Here is a 21,318-nt window from a genome sequence, read left to right as displayed (position 1 = left end):
TGACACAATCCACTCCAGGGGATTCAAGAAACAATTTACCCCTCTGTTTTTAGTCCTTTGTTTTCCTTCCCAATAGTTATTATGCCAGAGAACTCAAAGGCTGAGAGGAAAAAATATAGGGGGAAACCCATATATCTAAATGCCTTAATAAATTATTTCACTATCAACATAAAGTAAACCCTAATCTCTTTTTAGCCAGTCTTTCTGAAGTTAATGTAATATCTGTCTTACTCAAGAAATAAAGGACCCAAGGTCAGTCTGACCTCTTATTCCCTCTAAGGGAATATATCAACAACTGAGTCATTAAACAAAGCCCATTCTGCCTTTCTTACTCATAGAACTTCATTAGGTTTATCTAAAATGTGCTTGAAAAATAATCTAATTTATCTTGCTCCACGTAATTTAATTAGAATTCAATTAAATTCAGCAGAATGCATACATCACTGTAGATGTTGCACCTTGATTCATTTTATTTGCTATTTTTACTTTAAAGATGGAGTTGTTTAGCCCTGCAGTAGCCTATCCACAGTAATCTACTTCATGCATAAACTAAGTGGTCCTCAGGAGCACTAAGGGAAACAAAATGTGTCCATCATTATGCAACTCATTTGAATTTAATCTCTTTGGCAGCGTGTGCGCTGGGAAGACAGGTACTTGATGTATCAGTTCACTATACTTCCGAAACAGAGACCTTTTTAGCCCCTCCCTTGTTTTCCTTTAGACACACACACATAAATAGATCAATAAAGGAAAAAAGTGATATTTAGATTCTGTCCAAGTCACCTTCACAATCACTATCAAATCTTTACGGTGTCAATCCAAAAGCACAGGCAACAGAAGCAAAAATAAACAAGAGGGACTACATCACACTAAAAAGCTTCTGCACAACAAAGGAAACAGTCAACAAAATGAAAAATGCAACCTTCAGAATGGGAGGAAACATTTGCAAATCATGTATCTGGTAAAAGGGGTTAATAGCCAAAATATATAAGGAAGTCATATAACTCAATAGTAAACAAAAGTGAAACCAATTTTAAAACACTGTCCAAAAGAACGGGATAGACACTTTTCTGAAGAAGACATGCAAATGGTCAGTAGGCATGTGAAAACATGCTCACCATTATTAATCGCGGAGGAAATGCATATCAAAGCATAATGAGGTAGCTAGCACCTCATTTGAATGCGTATTATCAAAAAGATAAGAGATTACAAGTGTTGGCAAGGATGTAGAGAAAAGGGAACTCTTATACACTGTTGATAGGAATGTACTCGGTACCTTCATTTTGGAAAACCATATGACAATATGGAGGCTCCTCAAGAAATTAAAAATAGAACTACAATATGATCCAGCAATCCCACACTGAGTATGTATTCAGAAGGAATGAAATCAGTATCTCAAAGATATATCTGCACTCCCATGTTCATTACAGCATTATTCATGATAGCCACAATATGGAAACAACCTAAGAGGCCTCGGTGGACAAATATATACACACACAGATACACACACATTTGTCCCAGGTGGCGCTAGCGCAAAGAATCCGCCTGCCAATGCAGGAGACATAATAAATGCAAGTTTGATCTCTGGGTCAGGGATGATCCTCTAGAGGAGGAAATGGCAACCCACTCCAGTATTCTTGCCTGGGAAACCCCATGGACAGGGGAGCCTGGCAGGCTACAGTCCATAGGGTCGCAGAGTTGGACACGACTGTGGCGATTTATCATGAATATATATATATCATATTTGTCTCTCTATCTATGTGTCTCAGGCTGTCATGCATATCCAAATACATTGGGCTACCAGGATGTATATTTTCCTAGCCTTCACTGTTCCTTGGAATCCAGAAGCTTTTATCTAAGGAGCATTAGGTGCTTTTAAGAAGTTAGGCTGGAAGAAACGGCAGGGGCAGGGGGCGGGGAGGAGTAGGAAATACACCTATAGCAAAAAAAAGTTAGAATTAAAATTGGAATGTTTGTTTTTAGCTCTTGAAGTTTTACATAATTTCCCTGTTAGTGGAACTTAAAAAAAAATAATAAATGAAGGCATTCCCTTTTTTTAAAAAATTGGAAAGACAGTGTCTTAGCATTGTCTCCTTTGGCATTTTGCTGCATACTCACTCATAGGATGCGCTCTGTTCCTTGGACTCTTTAGAATCATCACTGCAGGCTTTACTAGTTGACACAGGTGAGCTAGGGGAAATGTGTGAAAGATCTGAGAATGCTTGGATTTACCCTAATCTTTAAAAGGAAGGAAAGGTGGTTTATAAATGGTTTCTGTTGGAGATAGTGAACGACTCTTTCCCCAGAAGTCCTCATTGTAAAAGGGCCAGACATGATTGAAGCCATGGTGAAGGTTAGGAAGGGACCTCGCCCTACCCCTTCCTACTCTGGAGACTGGATTTCATGAAGTCGGTTGTCTCAGAGCACACCTCGTGACTTCAGCAGCATTTCTCAGTGAGCTCAAGGAGGAGAATGGTGAGTGTACAGTTTATGTTTACCTAAAGTGGCCCTTCATTTTTCTTTTCCTCTTTCTTCTTAAAGAACACGCCTTGAGGGCCAGAGACTGGTTTTCAGTCATCACTTCGGCAACTACTCCACTTACAAGAATAAACTGATCTCTGTTATATAGAACATGAATTTAGTGAGAATAAAAACACTCAGAACAAAAACAATATGGCACCATTGGCTTGTAATCTGCCTGATATTTCTGTTTGGCCTGACGTGTTTACCATAATGCTTAGTCTTGGTACCTTTAAAAAGTTGAAGTATTCTGTACCTCACGAACCATCCTGAGTTGTCTTTGAATGGCTTTGCCAGGGGTCACGAGTAGTAGAGAATCTGCCTGCTGATGCTGAAAGACATAAGAGGCAAGGGTTCAATCCCTGGATCAGGAAGATCCCCTGGAGGAGGAAAAGATAACCCACTCCAGTATTCTTGCCTGAAGAATCCCATGGATGGAGGAGCCTGGTGTGCTAGAGTCCATAGGGTTGCAAAGAGTCAGACATCACTGAAGTGACTTAGCTCGAACTTGTCTTTGACCAAATTCCTCAATTTAATATTCTTATTTTCTCTTTTTCCACCAGCCCCACTCCTACCTCAGGTCTTAAAAATTTTAAAATCCTCCTTCGATTGCCTGACCTCAGAAGGTCCCTGCACTACCTCTCACGCCGGTCTGTCCTTCTGTCCTCTTTCATCTTGATGGCAGCTGAGAACCTTTTGGTATTTCCCATTTGTGGACATCCCTTCCTTCCGATCTTCTAATTGCCATTTCCTCTTTAACCCTGAAGCAGAAGTGGCAATGATATTTTTTTTTTATTAGAATCATCCCTATAGTAGAAACTTCAACAGGTCAGATTTCTTAAATAAGTAATATTTAATTATAGTTAATAGTCAGTGTTCATTCTTGCAGAAGACCTTTTCCTCTAGAATGAATTTTGTCCAGCCCATGTTGCAAACATTGGATTTTGATGTAGTTTTTAGTTGTTTTACCAGGTAGTATGTCAGGAGTACTGAGAAAAAATTACTGCATTGTTGTCAGATCCTTGTGATGGGACAATTGAAGTCATCTTTTGATGCAAAGAATGAGGTGGGAAAATGTCAGCCAGTCTCCACTCAGAGAATCCTTTTATGATTTGAAAGCAAAAGCCAGATTTATTTGTCTTCTGAAATGAGGCATGGCTTCCCTATTTATTTATCCTGAGTTCCCTGCAAGTTCTTCCAAGTAAAAGGCATAATTGATGATCTTAGTTGATTATACATTTTTCAAGCAGGTTTTAATTGTATGTGAAGAAGTTCAGCACTTAGTGGAATCTAATTTTCCCAATTTACTCTTCTTCAAATACACTACACTTCATGCATACAAATTTGGTAAATATGTGATGAAATAACAGAGTTTGACATGGGTCTTTATTTTTAAAGAAAGTGAGTCACCAGTCCACTTGCGTACTTTCTTTGTTTTTATTTATTCAATAGATTTTTAAAGTTAAATGTTTGCCATTTGGCCTCAGGGTTCATAACATAATTCAAAATGCGGAGTTAAAAGCATTTTGTAATGAAAAATGTCAAAGTCCTTTAAGAAAGAAGACATCAACACAGTTAGGCTAAAAATGTAGAAATTTATTTCTTATTCTCCAAGATGTTAGGAAGTGTAAGAATTCAAGTCAGAAATTCCTGTTTAAAACTAAGATCTGTTAGTTTCATAGTACGCATGTCAGGTGAAACTCCTTAAATATTCCTCATTATTTTTTGTTCTTTTTTTTTTCTTCTGTTTCTTCTTGTTTGTTTTCTCTCCTTCCCCAATTTCTGCAGAGCAGTAATCCTTTAAAATCTCTCTATTTAGGAAGAAATTAGTCAGAACTTGAAAAAATAAATCTGGGATGCATGTTAGCAATACTTTCTCTACTTTTTTTCTCAATGTATCATAATGCAATCATATAGATTTAAGTAATCAATAAGAACATTTGGTACTTACAACGTGTGCTAAAATGTAATAAGAGCTATTATTCTGAGTATTTCTTATGAGCCAGGTACTATAGAAAGCAGTTTATGTCAACTGTCTCGTGTAGTCCTCATGATAGTCCTGAGAGATATGTATTATTAATATTATCCCTATTTTATAGGGAGAAGGCAATGGCACCCCTCTCCAGTACTCTTGCGAGTCCCAGCTGGTTAGTGTAGAGCCAAGATCCAAATTCATTTCAAAACATAAACTTTTTTATATGATATTAAAAAGCACATACTTTTAAGGCACACTTTGCATTTCAAAACATATACTTTTTTCGTATATTTTATGACACCATACAGGTTCTCCAAAGGAAGATGACAAACGTTTTTACCTTAAAAGCTAAGGATTAAAAACATCTTTTAAGTCCATTGTCTCCAAAGTGAGAATACACATCTAAAAGAAAATATAAATTGATCCCCTGGAACCCAGGAAGAATATATCATCATTACTTTATATTTGGTGGGGGGAAAGATAATTAAACTTGACTAATTTTTAACATTCAAATTGACCCTGGTACAGTTTCTCAATTTGTAGATTAGATGGTTGCAGCTTCATTTTTTATCTGCTGTATAATTTTATTTTTCTTTCCTTTATCTCTTTTTCCTTATCTGTTTTATTTCCTCCTCTCTTCCTTTTTTCTCTTTCATTCTTTTTAGTAACAGCTTTATTGAGATATAATGCACATAGCGTACAATTTATCTGTTTAAAGTGTACAATTCAATTTTTTTTAGAATATTAATATTTTGTAGACAGTTATGTGTGACTAACACCATAGTCAATTTTAGAACATTTCATCATCTTGAAAAGAATCCCCCTACCCTTTAATTATTGCCTTCCCATCTCCCCATCCCCCCAACCCTTGACAACAAGTAATCTGCTACCTGTCTGTAGATTCTCCAATTCTAGACAAGTTGTATGAGTGGAATCATGCAAATTGTGGTCTCTCATCGCTGGCTTCTTTGGACGATTGATGCTTTTAAGGTCACCTTAAGGTTTAAGGTATATTAGATTCTTTGACTGGAGAGGGCAGTGGCACCCCACTCCAGTACTCCTGCCTGGAAAATCCCATGGACGGAGGAGCCTGGAAGGCTGCAGTCCATGAGGTCGCTGAGGGTTGGACACGACTGAGCGACTTCACTTTCACTTTTCACTTTCATGCCTTGGAGAAGGATGGCAACCCACTCTAGTGTTCTTGCCTGGAGAATCCCAGGGACAGGGGAGCCTGGTGGGCTTCTGTCTATGGGGTCACACAGAGTCGGACACGACTGAAGTGACTTAGCAGCAGAAGCAGCAGATTCTTTAACAGAGGAGTGAATGTTCTTCTGACAGATGGGGTTCATGGTAGTCCCTGACTTCACCCAGTTAATGTGAGTCTGGTTAAAGGATTTAGCAGTTGCATTATCTCAGGAACAAAGCTTCCCAAAGAGGATTGTTGACTTACAAATGATTCCCCACACAAAATTTGAGAGTCAGAGCTAATACCACAGTGTATCATAAATAACCAAAAATGGTGCTCAATTAAAATTTCTCTTATTCTTAATTTGACCTTTCTCCATCAGCTATGTGGCAAACTAAAATAAACACAGTGAAATGAATCACATGTAACAAAAATATTAGCTACAATTTGTGATTGTCAACAAGACAATAAAAATATGCATTTCTTCTACTTTTATTAAGAATGGGCTTTGCTCTCAGTATACAGTGTGCCTTAAGATATTACCTGACACATTGCTGGCAAGCAATTAAAAAATTAAGCAGCCATAACATGAAAATAACCTTTCCAAATTTAAGGGGAGGAAAGGAAGATAAGTGTCATACCCCCCATCATTTTTAAAATGCCATTAAATGTAATAATAATTATTTAATCCACCTCAATTGGTATTCTTACTTATTAATGAATGATCAAAATCCTTATACTCCTGGAGAAATTCCTCTTCTTTTTATCACTGTAAGGATGGCTGTATTACACCAGAAGAACAAGATGGTAACAGACTAAAGCACAGTCTGCAAATTATGTTGAAAGTGAAAGTTTCTCTGTCATGTTCAAGCAACCTCATGGACTGTAGTCCGTGGAATTCTCCAAGCCAGAATACTGAACTGGGTAGCCTTTCCCTTCTCCAGGGTCTTCCCAACCCAGAGATCAAAACCAGGTTTCCTGCATTGCAGGCGTATTCTTTACCAGTTGAGCCACCAGGGAAGCCCAAGAATACTGGAATGGGTAGCCTATCCCTTCTCTAGTGGATCTTCCTGACCCAGAAATCAAACTGGGGTCTCCTGCATTGCAGGTGGCTTCTTTACCAACTGAGCTGTATTGAGAGATGCATAAAAAGCTCTGCTGAAGAGAAGCAAAAATTAAAAGCCTGCAGCTTTGCAGTGTTGAGATGAAAATAGAGATAGGTCTATCACACTGGGTCAGGGGTGAATGTACCATGGAACTATGGAGTTTCAGAGTGCCAAACTTACAGAAGCATCTGGCTTTCCAATCGTTGTCCTTATTGAAACTTTCCCACTGTAATATAAACAGGATTTGGTTCTGACTAATGGAATGAGCTATCACTGCAGATGGTGACTGCAGCCATGAAATTAAAAGACGCTTGCTCCTTGGAAGAAAAGTTATGACCAACCTAGATAGCATATTCAAAAGCAGAGACATTACTTTGCCAACAAAGGTCCATCTAGTCCAGGCTATGGTTTTTCCAGTGGTCATGTATGGATGTGAGAGTTGGACTAAAAAGAAAGCTGAGTGCTAAAGAATTGATGCTTTTGAACTGTGGTGTTGGAGAAGACTCTTGAGAGTCCCTTGGACTGCAAGGAGATCCAACCAGTCCATTCTGAAGGAGATCAGCCCTGGGATTTCTTTGGAACGAATGATGCTAAAGCTGAAGCTCCAGTACTTTGGCCACCTCATGCAAAGAGTTGACGCATTGGAAAAGACTCTGATGCTGGGAGGGATTGGGGGCAGGAGGAGAAGGGGACAACAGAGGATGAGATGGCTGGATGGTATCACTGACGTGAGTTTGAGTGAACTCCGGGAGTTGGTGATGGACAGGGAGGCCTGGCGTGCTGCGATTCATTGGATCGCAAAGAGTCGGACATGACTGAGCAACTGAACTGAACTGAATGGAATGAGCAGAAAAATTTGGGAATGTTATGACAGGAGCTTGCTTCACATTCCTTGCTTAGAAATTCCAGAGAACAATTCTTACTGAATTAAAACTCTGCTCTACACTTTAGGTTCCTCTGTTTCTTACTTCTCTCAACCCATCTCTAGTATCAGAATTCTTACCAGCCAGCCTAGTGATTTGATGTAGCAGCTTCTGAAACAGCAGTGTTCTTTTTTTCTGAGATAGCGTGCCAAGTTCAAAATACCAAAGGTACCCCTCTTCCATTATTTAAAACAACACCCCCAGAAAAAGCCTCAAAACTGTGCTCTTCTTGAAACTTTTTCCATATTTGCTTTGCCCAATTTTAAAGACAAATTATTTGCAATAACTTGTAGCAGTTTTATATAGACTTACTGGAGTCCATAGGTATTTTTATGTTCTCTATTCAGATAGTTTCATTTGTTTACGCTCCATGCCCCTCTATGCCTTTTGGAGGCAGGGACCAGACATTCCTTTCTCATAACCTGTACCCAGCAGGCCCTTGACAAATGCTATTGACTCATCTGTTTCTCTGCAGCTAATCCCCAAACCCGCAGAGTGTGTGCATAATAAACAAGTAAACATGGCTGGTAACTCAGCTACCAAAGCGTTTAATCAAATACACGAAAGGAATAGACTTTAAGATCGAAGATACGAATTCCATACACATCAGCGTCTTCTGCAAGTAAGTCACAATTACAGAGTCGAAGGAAATGTAAAGTTCATTATCTTAGTCTGAGTTCCCCAGAAAGCAGAGGTTAAGTGCTGTTACTTTATTAAGGACTGCAATCCAGGGAGCAGGAGTGAGGAGGGGAAGGAGAGACAGGCAGTACTGGGGCACTGAGTCCCTAACAGAGCACCTTGTCAGCCAGGACATCTTCAGAGAGCTTGTGGAAGTGACTGCTGCTAGGGATGGTCTGCCTGGGAGGAGGGAAGGAGAAAGGAGAATCTATTTGTCTGCTTTAATTTTCAGGATATTTTTTAAATTTTTTATTTTTAATTGAAGGATAATTGCTTTACAATATTGTGTTAGTCTCTGCCATACATCAACTTGAATCAGCCATAGGTATACTTATGACCCCTCCCTCTTAAACCTCCGTCCCACCTCTTATCCCGTCCCACCTCTCTAGGTTATCACAAAGCACTGTGCTTTCGTTTTCTATTGCTCAAGTGCAGTCATTCCCTGGCACCTCCCAGTCCCTGGTGAGTGGGTACAAAATTGGTCCCTACAAGGTCTGGCCCTCAGCATCAACCCGGAATCTCCAGGGTAGGAGTTCTTCTGTGTGCAAGACACACAGAAATAGTGTTGGTTGCAGTTTATTCATAGCCTTTCATGGCAGCCACCACTGAAGCTAGGATAGTGAGAGAGACCTTGGACATAATGAGACCAAGAGGATCTGAAGGAGGACATAAGTGTCTCAGGGCTTCCCAGGTGACACTAGTAAAAAAAGAACCTACCTGCCGAAGCAAGAGATATAAGGGATACGGATTCAGCCCCTGGGTCAGGAAGATCCCCTAGAGAAGGGCATGGCAACTCACTCCAGTATTCTTGCCTGGTGAATCCCACAGACAGAGGAGGCTGGCAGCCTACAGTCCACAGGGTCACAAAGAGTCGATCACAGCTAAGGAGACTTGGCACGCCCACAAGCACACACATGCATGTCATATCACACACTCATCAGTTAAAATACTCCTACTTTGCACAAAGGAATCCAAGCTGTTGGAGATGCACGAGATCATGGATCTTAATCAGTGGAATTCAAGAGCCAGGGGCTTCAATTTCCTGTTTTGTGCTTTTCACTCTTCTACACACTTCTCTAGACATACAACATCTAATACACATGCACGTCTCTGACTCATCCTCTCACACTAGAGCTTCGAATGTCTCCTATACTTCCTACCTCACGGAGTCAGTGAAAGATCGTGGGATCTTTGAGGGATATGAGGGATTCCTTATGGTTTACTTCAGTTCAGTTCAGTTCAGTTGCTCAGTCATATCCAACTCTTTGTGACCCCATGGACTGCAGCACGCCAGGCCTCCCTGTCTATCACCAATTCCTGGAGCTTACTCAGACTCATGTCCATTGAGTTAGTGATACCATCCAACCATCTCATCCTCTGTTGTCCCCTTCTCCTCTTGCCTTCGATCTTTCCCAGCATCAGTGTCTTTCCAATGAGTCAGTTCTTAACATCAGGTGGCCAAAATATTGGAACTTCAGCTTCAGCATCAGTCTTTCCAATTAATATTCAGGACTGATCTCCCTTAGCATGGACTGGTTGGACCTTCTTGCAGTCCAAGGGACTCTCAAGAGTCTTCTCCAACACCACAGATCAAAAGCATCAATTCTTTGGTGCTCAGCTTTCTTTATGGTCCAACTCTCACATCCATACATGACTACTGGAAAAAAACATAACTTTAACTATACAGACCTTTGTCGGCAAAGTAGCATCTCTGCTTTTTAATATGCTGTCTAGGTTTTTCATAGCTTTTCTTCCAAGGAGCAAGCGTCTTTTAATTTCATGGCTGCAATCACCATCTGCAGTGATTTTGGAGCCCAAGAAAATAAAGTCTGTCACTGTTTCCATTGTTTCCCCATCTATTTGCCATGAAATGATGGGACCAGATGCCATGATCTTAGTTTTTTGAATGTTGAGTTTTAAGCCAGCTTTTTCACTCTCCTCTTTCACTTTCATCAAAAGGCTCTTTAGTTCTTCGCTTTCTGCCATAAGGGTGGTGTCATCTGCATATCTGAGGTTACTGATATTTCTCCCTGCAATCTTGATTCACATGTATACCTGTGGTGGATTCATTTTGATATATGGCAAAACCAATACAATATTGTAAAGTTAAAAAATAAAATAAAATATTAAAAAATAAATAAATAAAAATAAAAAGTAAAAACAAAACAAAACTGACACGACAGAACCAGAGAATAGGTTAAATTCCACAAATGCAGAATCTGAGTCAAAGAAACACCAGTTAATGTTATTCTCTGGAGATGTGTATTTGATTCCTGCCTAAAAATCTCCTTACATCGAAGTCTAATTAATACTCAAAAGGAATAAATCCTTTCAGCAAAGAGCTTCAAGAAGTGAATGTCCTAACTTCTGAAAACAGGAATCTTGTCAAAGAACATAGTAGAACACATTCTTCCCATGGTCAAATGGTATTGTGTTTCATCAAGGCAGTGTAAGTGTTCTTATGTTTGTATATCTGAATTCATATGCTGACTCAGATCTTACATGATTTGCCTGAGAATAGTTAACAGAATGATGATGTCTCTACGTAAAGATTGATGTGCTCGTGTTCAAGATGATGACATAATTGTTTCATTCTCATGCCAAAGAATTACAAAGCAATATGTTTATGTAACTCTGTGTTGAAATTTTTCATACCTTTTTAAAGGAATGTATTCTTTAATGTATTCTTCTAAGGGAAGAAAATGAGATTCAATGTATTATTTATTTTAAATCTTATTATTTTGAATATCGACTTTGTAAAACACAGGTTTATTCACAAGATTCTAATGTCTATTTCTTGAACAGAACAGAGTGCTGTTGGTAATGGTTTATGTCAGTCTTTATGAGTACAAGCTCTATTATAACAGGTATTCAGCTTCCAACAGCACTGTTTTTCCTGAGACTCATGCATTTTTCATTGTCTAGTCATTCTGAATTTAAAGTGGAGAGGATGTCCTTTTAAATGCATAAACAAAGAAGAGAAAATGTGTATCATAATCTCTTCTCCATTTCTGCTGCTAAAATTATAGGAACTCTATATTCTATGTTAGAATGCATCTGGTGTGCTATTCTATAAACTACGTGAATAACCAACAACTCCCAGTGCAAAATTCCACCCCGCACCATATTTAGCATTATTTTTGCAAGATAGCACCTTACCAGGCTTGTGCAGAGAAGAGTTTATTAATCTCACTAACTGGCAGATGGAATACAGTAAAAATGAGGTGTTTTTGTCTTTTGGAGCTAATAGTTTTTCAAGATAAGATAAGCAGCTATCATCTTCTGATCCTTTTCATTTATAGATATTTGTTCACTTGTGAATTTGTTCATTCATTCTTCTGTATTTATTGAGTATCTATCTCCTTCCTGGGGCTTCCCTAGGTGGCTCAATGGTAAAGAATCCACCTGCCAAAGCAGGAGATGTGGATTCGATCCCTGGGTCAGGAAGATCCCCTGGAGAAGGAAATGGCAACCCATTCCAGTACTCATACCTGGAAAACCCCAGGCATAGAGGAGCCTGATAGGCTACAGTCCATGGGATCACAAAAGAGCTGGACATGACTGAGTGACTAAACAACATCTCCTTCCCTTTCAGCAGTCCTCAGGGCAACTGGGAATATAGAAATGATTAGAATGCACTCCCTTTTTTTAAGGAGCTCATGAGTTAATACAGTATGGGAAGCACAAGTAGAGATAGGAATATACAGATGAGGACACTTAACTCAGCCTTAGTGAGCAAGGGGTGGCCAAGGGGAGGCTTTCTGGAGAAGATGGTGCCTTAAGATTATGAGGGGTTAGGTGAAGGGACCACATATCTCCTCTAGTGGTTAGTACAGGGAGAAAATTGTTAGGAGGGATAAGGTGACAGTAGATGAAGAGAAAAGATCCTAAATCACAGAGAGTGGTAAGAAGACATTCTGAGAAACAAATCCCCAGAAGTATTCATTCTGTGCTAAAAGAGAACAGAAGAGAATTTCATGAGAGGAAAACGATGGGGGCAGTGGAGGGGGTGGGCATTGGAATTCGCAGAGTGTCAGCATCTGCGTTTACTTGTATTCTTATTTCTTTGCCTATTTATTTTGCTTTGGGTCTCTAGTAACTTAGTATGGATTTTGCAGACGGCAGTAGTGACGGTATCGAGCTCCCTTCACGTGGAGAGGGATTGGTGAACTGATCTGATAAAAGGTCCCTTCCTTTCCTTCTTGTTTTACAAGTCATGTTGATTAGCATGATGGACAAAACCATAATTTGCATTTTTATCAAATCATACCTGCAGCACCTGAACAGCATGGCCACTAATTAAAAGGAGAAATTGAATACAGTAGATTTGCTGTTTTGTTTGGCTGAGGAAACAAGGATAGGCTTGTGTTGACCTCTGTTGAAAGGCGCACATTACAGATGTTTTGGTGGAAGAGCTTTCATCAGTCAGTTCGGCTGACTTATTTTATCTTCACCTTCCCCAGAATATTTCTGGAAGCCAGCCACCCAGGTTTAGCACTGTGCTCTGTGCCCTTTGTGAGGGCATAGAGTATTTTGGGGGCAGCGTAATGGTGGCGTGGCATAGTTGTTAGGAAGTTGGGATTTGGAATCATACGACTTAGTTTCCATCCAGATTCTCCCACTGCTAGCTCTGTGACCTTGGGCTGGCTACTTACCTCTGTATGCATCAGTTTACTTATCTATAAAATGGAACCATGACAATATCTGCCTTATAAGGTTCTTGTGAGGATTAAATGAAACAGTATGTATAAATGCCAAGCCTAGGACTTGGCATGTAGTAAGGACTTATTAAATATGAATTATTATTTCTATTTCATCTATTTTATAGTAAGTTACTTGAGGACTAAGCTCCAAAATCTTGGTTTAGTAGTTCCCCAGTGACAAGGACTATGCTTATTCATCTTTGCATATATAGAGCATGACATGGGAAGGCTGTTTTATAGTGTATTGGCACATACACATTAGAAGGTCTAAAATCTTATTCTCTTATGTAATTAATCTGTCACTTTTTATGGCCTGATTTTGTTCAAGATATTGCCAAGGTTTCAAATATCATGGTTGTAACTTAAGCAGGTGTAGGAATGACCATGTCCTCGCAGTAGTTGTTGACCTTCTTTTCCCAAGGAGACACACTCCATACCCAGCATCCTCTCGTAGACACACGCAGCACCAGTACCCACTCCCTGGTATATGAGTCGTAGCTCTCCCCTGCAGCTCATATTAAGGATGTAAGTTATTATGCAAATAAGAATGACCCAATGAGGAGGATAATCATGAATCCACTCTAAATTATTTTTTAATAATTTTAAACATTATTATTTTAACTGTTATTTTATGTTATGTGGTGACTAGATCAAACTTCTGCAAATAATTCTTTGAATTCTTTAAAATTCTTCAATGTTAGCACCTTTGTTTCTCATCACTTCCTGTCCAGTTAGTACCGCTAACTCTGTGTGTGTGTGTGTGTGTGCGCGCGCTAAGTCGCTTCAGTCGTGTCTGACCCTTTGCAACCCTATGGACTATAGCCCTCAAGGCTCCTCTGTCTATGGGATTCTCCAGGCAAGAATACTGGAGTGGGTTGCCATACCCTCCTCCAGGGGATCTTCCTGACCCAGTGATCAAACCTGTGTTTCTTATGTCTCCTGCATTGGCAGGCAGGTCTTTACCAGTAGTGCTTCTGTGAAGTTCTCCATTCCCTTCTTTTCCATGATACCCCTGTTGCTCTGGTATTCTTCACTCAAAAGTGGTTTACAAAGGCTGACGGTGACTTTCAAATCATCTCCTATCCGTCCTCATTCATCCTGCCCTTTAAGCAACATTCAGTAGTACATCTGTTTCTTCCACAAAAGCCTCTATTCCCTTGGTTTCCTTGACACCAAGAAGTATCATGGTCTTCCCTTTAGACTTCTAACTGCTTATTTTTTTATTTATTTTTAACTAGGAGACAATTGCCTTACAATATTGTATTGGTTTCTGCCATATATCAACATGAGTCAACCATAGGTATAAGTAATCCCCTCTGTCTGAACCTCCTTCCCGCCCCCCACCACATCCCACCTCACAGAGCACTGGTCTGCTTCTGACTCCAATGATATGCCTCTAGTTTCTTCCCTAACCCCAATCTGGGGATTCTCCAAGGATTTTCCCTAGGTCTTCCTATTTTCTCTCCTTCCTTCCATGGGAATAGCATCCATTTCTAGTGCTTTAGCCACCACGTTTATATGTATAACTTCCATATGTTTCTCCTGGTTGACCTCCCTGTTCAACTCTGATCCCAGAATTCTGATACTCCCGGATCATTTGGAAGTTCATTTGGCAGCTCAAATTCAATATACCAAAAAATGTGTATTGTCTTTACACTAAAGACAACTCCTTATCATGATTTTTTTGCAAATCATTTTTTAAAAATGTATTTATTTGCGTGCACCAGATCTTAGCTGTGGCATAAGGAATCTTCTGTCTTCATTGTGGCACGTAGGATCTTTAGCTGTGGCATGTGAGATCTAGTTCCCTGACCAGGGATCTAACCCAGACCCCCTGCACTGGGAGAGTGGAGTCTTAGCCACTGGACCATCAAGGAAGTCCTGCAGCTCCTATCATGATTTTTGTTAATGGATATCACACTTCCTAGGCTGGCTTAAAAACTCTTGAGTTGATTCTGGTACTTCTCTTTACGTCTGCCTTTAAAAAAAAAAAATCATCCTTTCATTTCAACAAAACCATTCGGTGTTGCCTAGTTGTACCTACTGTCTTTGACGTGTTCATTTTCTATTTCCTTTGAATGGAATTGCCCAGCTGCAGACAGAGTGAAGAGCACTGTACCAACTTCCCAGTAAAAACAGTCATTATAGAACAATGATACAGAAGTAAAGGAGATACATCCCAGGGAAAGAGAGGGCAGAGAATACTTCTTAAAGGGGATAACATAACATGTGGGCCAAATCTTGAAAGATGAATGAGTCAGACTGACAAGTTGGGATGAACACTCTGGAAATAATAACACGTGAGAAGACATGCTGACGAAGAAGACCATGACTCATTGTTGAAGTGCGAGTAGCTCTGTAGGGCTGGAGCTCTGGCTCTGTGGGAATAAAATGGGGGAAGCTGGAGGCAGGGCTCCAAGGTGCTAGAAGTAGAGGGCAGAGGGGGCATCGAAGGCCTTGTTTCAGTAGCTGCTGCTGCTGCTTAACAAACCACCCAAAACTTCATGCTCTGAAAGCACCACCATTGATTATTTCTCACAGTTCTCCAGTTGGGCAGCAGTCTCTGGGGAAGGTTGATCTCTGCTCCACGTGACGCAGGTTGGCACCACTCCACTTGGCCCTGAGGATCCACGATCCTCATGCACATGTCTGGTGCTTCAGCTGCGATGGCAATGGTTGGCAGGGTCTCTCTTTTCCTTTTCTCACAGCCTCTCAGTATTCAGTGGTCTAACTTGGGGTTCTGTACATGGAAGCTGTATCCTAGGAGGGCAGAAAATGGAAGCCACAGTGCTTCTTAAGACTTAGGCCCGGAAGCCACTTGACATCTCTCCCTCTACTTTCTGTTGGTTAAAGTAAGTCACAAGACAAGCTCAGCTTCCTGAAAAGGAAAATAGAACCCACCTCCCTTTGGGAGGAGCAGCTTGAGCGTAGAAAGATATGAGGCACTGTTAGCAGCCACCTTTTTAGACAGTGTAACATAGGCTTTATAGATCACTGCGTGCTATAGGATGCCATCTATGGCGTATCATCTATACGGGAGGATTTTAAACTGAAGACTGACGTTTTAAACTTATCTGTCTAAAAATATCTCTGACTCCTTTATAAAGATTGAATTGAGGAGTCAGGGCCAGTACTTGGAGACAGCAGTCTACCAATCTACCAAGGCAGCCTCTACCAACAGATTTCAAGCTAACCTGTGGAGAGTCTTTTTCATGAGCCCACATGCCTTGCCACAATGTTTCTTCTTCATGGAAGCAAATGGAATGAGTGATGGATTTGCCATTTTTTTTTAAAGGATACCACCAAGGTATCTACCCAGCTGAGGCCTAGAGTCTATGTACCAGGTCAGGAAACTCTGGTCCATGTGTCACATCTGCTCACCACCTGTTTTGGTAAATAAAGTTTTATTGGAACACAAGAAAAGGTATCTACCCAGGACCCTTCCAGAAAGATGGATTCACAAACACCATGGGGAAGGAAATATGTAATGCTGAAGACGCTCTGCCTAATGCTTCTTTGTTTAGAAATATGACTCTTTGCTTATTCGCTGTTGCTTTTTCTCTAAATAAATAAGCCTGGAAAGTCAGATGAGACTCTTGGCTAGAGCAGAAGCCTGCTTTGCTGAAGCCAGGGATTCGTCTTGTGTCAGAGGATACAGGTGTATGTGACCACAGAGACCACATGAGCATTTTATTTCTATGCAAAGTGAACTCTTTGACTCTTCCTGGTAATCTCGACTACAAAAGTCTTTACGGTCAGTGCCTATAAAAATGCCATGGAAAATATTTATAAAATTTGAAATCTCTTACTACACCACCTCAGTTACTAAATTTCCTTTATGAATAAGAGCTGTAATATATTAGCAACTGCGACTTGAGCAGAGGAGAGCAGAGACTATGCTTATTAGTGTTCGTTAGAGCAAACTGAGATTCAAAATCTGGGAATGGAGAGGAGATACTCCTAGATTTTCAAGGGTTTCTATAGCCCTTTCTTCTAAGTGTTCCTAGAGCCAAGATTTTAGTTTATGAAAGAGAAGAGTCTCCCCTTTTTGATATGAGAATCTTAGGACAAGGTTGGAATATGGTCCCTCCTGGTCAGTGTTTGGGTTCTCTCTCAGGTTTCTGAACAATTTGTTCATGCCATGGTGGCAACAGGAAAATGTTAATTTCCCCTAGAGCTCTAGGGGAAGTGGGAAGCAGCCAGGAACACTTGGAGAGATTTGATCTCAACTCCCAACTTTGTCACTAATTATGTGACTGTAAGCAAATTCCTTAACCCTTCTAAACTTTGGTTTCTTCCTCTGCATGCATGCTAAGTCACTCTAGATGTGTCTCACTCTTTGCAACCCAATGGACTGTAGCCCACCAGGCTCTTCTGTCATAGGATTCTTAGGGTAAGAATACTGGACTGGGTTGCCACGTGCCCTTCCACAGGATCTTCCCAACCCAGGGATCCAACCGGCGTCTCTTATGTCTCCTGAATTGGCTGGCAGGTTCTTCACCACTAGCACCACCTGGAAGCCCCCTTCCTTTGCACAACCCCAGTGATAACTGCACTTTCCCAGTAGGATTGCTGTGATGAATTAAAAGAATCACTGTTTATTGCATGTAGCCTAGTAAGTGGCATAAGTATTCAGTAAATTTTAAGTGATTGTTCTATTGGACTTTCTGCTGATCTTTACTATGTTTCTCTTTATTTCTCAGGGAGATGTTAATCTCTGTGGCTCTAGGCCAGGTGTTATCCCTCCTTATTTGTGGAATTAGCTTGACCAGCAAGTACCTGTCAGAAGATTTCCATGCCAATACACCAGTCTTCCAGAGTTTCCTCAATTACATTCTTCTCTTCTTGGTCTATACCACCACACTAGCTGTCAGACAAGGTAAGCATGCCAAACCCATTTCTCTTTTACCAGTATCTTCAAGAGTGATGAGCTATGACCAGATTAACTTTTTTCACTTACAGCATCATAAGACAATTCAAACCCCAAATCTCACTGTTCTGTTTTGTGATAATGTAGCAAACAAAATGAATGAATAAATTACAAAGAAGCATGAATTATGTAAACTCAACGGGAAGTAAGAAATGCATGTATAGGCCGAAAAGTACAGTTGCTTACTACTTGAATTCCTGTTAGCATTTCTTATACCCCTCAGTGAATCTAAATAGCCAGCTTCCCTGGAACCTGAAACAGTCTTGATGAAGCTGTCCCTAATACCTGCTAGCCCTGAGAAATCCAAGGGGATTGCGGACAAATATATGTCTTTGAGAAAGGAAGATAAAAATAGTAAACGCAAACAACTCTAGTAATAACAAAGGGGAAAGGAAAGAAAAAACAGCTACCACAGTCATGTGACTTGTTCTGTCTAAACCTAAAAAGCTAAGGCAATGGAACAAATCCTTCAAGACTTGATGCAGGAAAAACTTATTAAAGGGCAGTTGCAGTTGAAATCCTTGTGGTATATCTCTGGAGGGTAGATTTCAGAGACATATGATAATACCATTGAATCTGGTATAAATACTCTTATCTATGGCCCAGAAATAGCCAATAATGTCGCTATTATTAGCTGTAGCTATTGACTATAAAATATGCATTGAAAAGTAACCATAATAGGTTTGAAGATAATTATATACCTTAATAATGAATAAAGATACATGAATAGCTATATACAGTAATCCTAACCGTCATACTTTTTTGAAACTTTGCCACAAATCGTATCTCAGCATTGTATTTTTACATTTCCGTATTTGGATTATCATCCAGAATAATATTGCTTATTTATAATGATTTGGCCAGGACTAGATTTCATCTTAGAAGAAGAGTACAAATGAACAAGTTAGAACTGACTTCCAGTTTAACTTGAGATTGTCTAAGGTATTGCAGAAGCTAATTTCATTTACTTCTCAAAAATTGGTGTTATTGGTGTTTGTACAGGTATACCTGTGGCAGATTCATTTCGATATTTGGCAATACTAATACAATATTATAAAGTTTAAAAATAAAATAAAATAAAATAAATAAAAAAATAAAAAATAAATAAAATTCAATATAGGTAAACATAATTAAAGAATAAAATTTCAAACAAAACTTCAGGCTATGAAAGTTAAGACACTGAGTCTCAGCTACATTTCCTCAGTATGATTTGGAAGCCGTTGATTTTGAACGCTACAAATGCATTATCTAAACAGTTGCTTCAATCCAGGAAAGGACTCCAGAAAATGAGAAAGTGGAGGAGGTGTATAATTAGAAATTTACTTCTGAGAGACTGTCAATACGAAGAATGTATCATTTGATCATATCAAGGAGAGCTATGCAGTTCAACTTAAAAATAATTTAATGAAGACTTGAATGATAATTTAGAATTATTAAAGGATAGAATTATTTTAGCCCAGTACAAGGATTATAATTAAAAATAGTAAGATTGAAGAACAAATTTGCAACATTCTGATATAACAACAACAACAACAAAATCTCATGGAAATGGTAAATTCGTGTTCTCTGGAGATTTGCAGAACCAGTCTGCCAGCAGTCCCCAAACTTTTGGCACCAGGGACTAATGGTTTCATGGAAGACAGTTTTTCCATGGACCACAGTGGGGGACAGTTTGGGGATGATTTAGGTGTATTGCATTTATTGTGCACTTTATTTCTGTTGCATCAACTCCACCTCAGACTGTCAAGCATTGGATCCCAGAGACTGGGGATCCCCTGCTCTAGACTATAAGGTGATGAGCTGCAATTAGTTTTCAGGTTCTTGTCACTCTTGCTTTCCAGGAGCCCAGAGATTTAACAAAAACTCTCATCAGGGAAAAAAATAAAAGTAAGCCATTCTAAGAAACAGAATAATTTCACAGTTACAGGTAGAGACAGAAAAGCTTAAAAAAAAAAAATTTAACTGTAGAAAAAGGCCCAAAGTTAATACATGTTATTGAGACTTTATAATGTGCCAGCCACTATGTATGTGAATTACCTCTTTTATTCCTTCAAACCAAGGAAATAGGAATTATTATCTGAAAGTTTATCAGTGAGAAATTGGAGGCTCCCCTGGCATCAGGAATGTGCTGTAGGCTAGAACTAGGAAGAGTAGGCATCTCTCTGAGCCAGGCTGGGTACTTTCATGGCCCACCCTGCCCACCCATGTGGAGTCCAGGGGAGGAACGAAGAGGGGAGGGAGACATGTTTGAGCAAAAGGAGAGTTTTCTCCCTTGAATTTCAAAACCCTGGATAAGAAACCAGCCCTGGGTGAGAGGTCCAGTGCTGCACAGCAGTGAGGTCAAGAGGATATGGCTGTACGTGGTGCCGAGAGTGGATGGGCATGGGGGCAGGGCAGAGGGATGATGGGAAAGAGGCCAGGGGCTAGAAGCAGCAAGGAATTCAGAGGCACTTTGGAAGAAAAAGACTGAAAAGGACCTGAGAACTTTCTGTCATTATGGTTGATGATGAAGAAAATCAACTTCTAAAATGCCCTATCCAGAGATATCTGCCACGGCCTCAGATTATCACTAAACTTGCTGGCATGTCTTCATTTGGATGTTTACTTAGAATGTTTGTTTGTTTTAAGCTTCATCTTTAGAAGTTTTAATAGACCGGCATTAAGCTAACATCTGGAAATCAACATAGTAATTACATTAATTTTGTATAGGCTGATTCAGTGCTATGTTCTAGCAACATAATAATCTCTTTCATTATGCACCTCAAGATGTGAGAGGGGATGAACAGAGCAAAGAGGAGAGGATGGAAAGTGTGGTTTGTGTGAGGGAACCGCTGTCTTGGCCACATTTCCTCCTCCATTCCTGGTGCTCCCTGACTAATCTCCTGGGAGGGCTGCAGGTTAGGGTTGAACAAGATACAGCCTTCTCAATTCTTCCATCACAGACATCACTGATCCTACAGGGCCACTCTATTCATTTGATACCACCTTAGGCCACATAACAGCAAGGGGTTAGACTCAAGAACTAACAATCTTTCTTTATCACTTTAATCATAAAATGTATGATTGTCACATGTAAACACAATGTGATAAATGCAAGAAGCCTTTCAAGAGCATTAAGGGCCATGTCATTACAAAGTCTTATAGAATTTGACTTCTGAGTTAAAGTGAATTCTTTACATCAAATTTGCATTGAACCTATGATCAAAGACTCTGAAGCAACAGACTCTAGTATAAGTTTCAGTGTTACTCCAGTTCAAGCTGGAGTTTTGAATTTGCCCCTGGTTAAGACTCTGATGC

General features: G+C 39.8%; 1 protein-coding gene across 2 annotated transcripts in view; it reads left to right on the top strand.

Annotated features, from left to right (window-relative positions):
- SLC35F1 (solute carrier family 35 member F1) overlaps positions 1–21,318 on the top strand; it is a 425,332-nt gene that overhangs the window by 240,678 nt on the left and 163,336 nt on the right. For both annotated transcript variants that reach the window (XM_086317142.1, XM_086317143.1), the window contains exon 2: positions 17,795–17,970. In XM_086317142.1, the coding sequence (XP_086173268.1) occupies positions 17,795–17,970 (176 nt within the window). The remainder of the gene's footprint in view (positions 1–17,794; positions 17,971–21,318) is intronic.

Source organism: Bos grunniens, chromosome 9 (assembly GCF_055505025.1).
Source record: "Bos grunniens cultivar Pamir isolate PY7600 chromosome 9, Bosgru_T2T1.0, whole genome shotgun sequence".
NCBI lineage: Eukaryota > Metazoa > Chordata > Mammalia > Artiodactyla > Bovidae > Bos > Bos grunniens.
The sequence above is the reverse complement of the archived record's forward strand: the minus strand, read 5'-3'. Positions and strand labels throughout refer to the sequence as shown.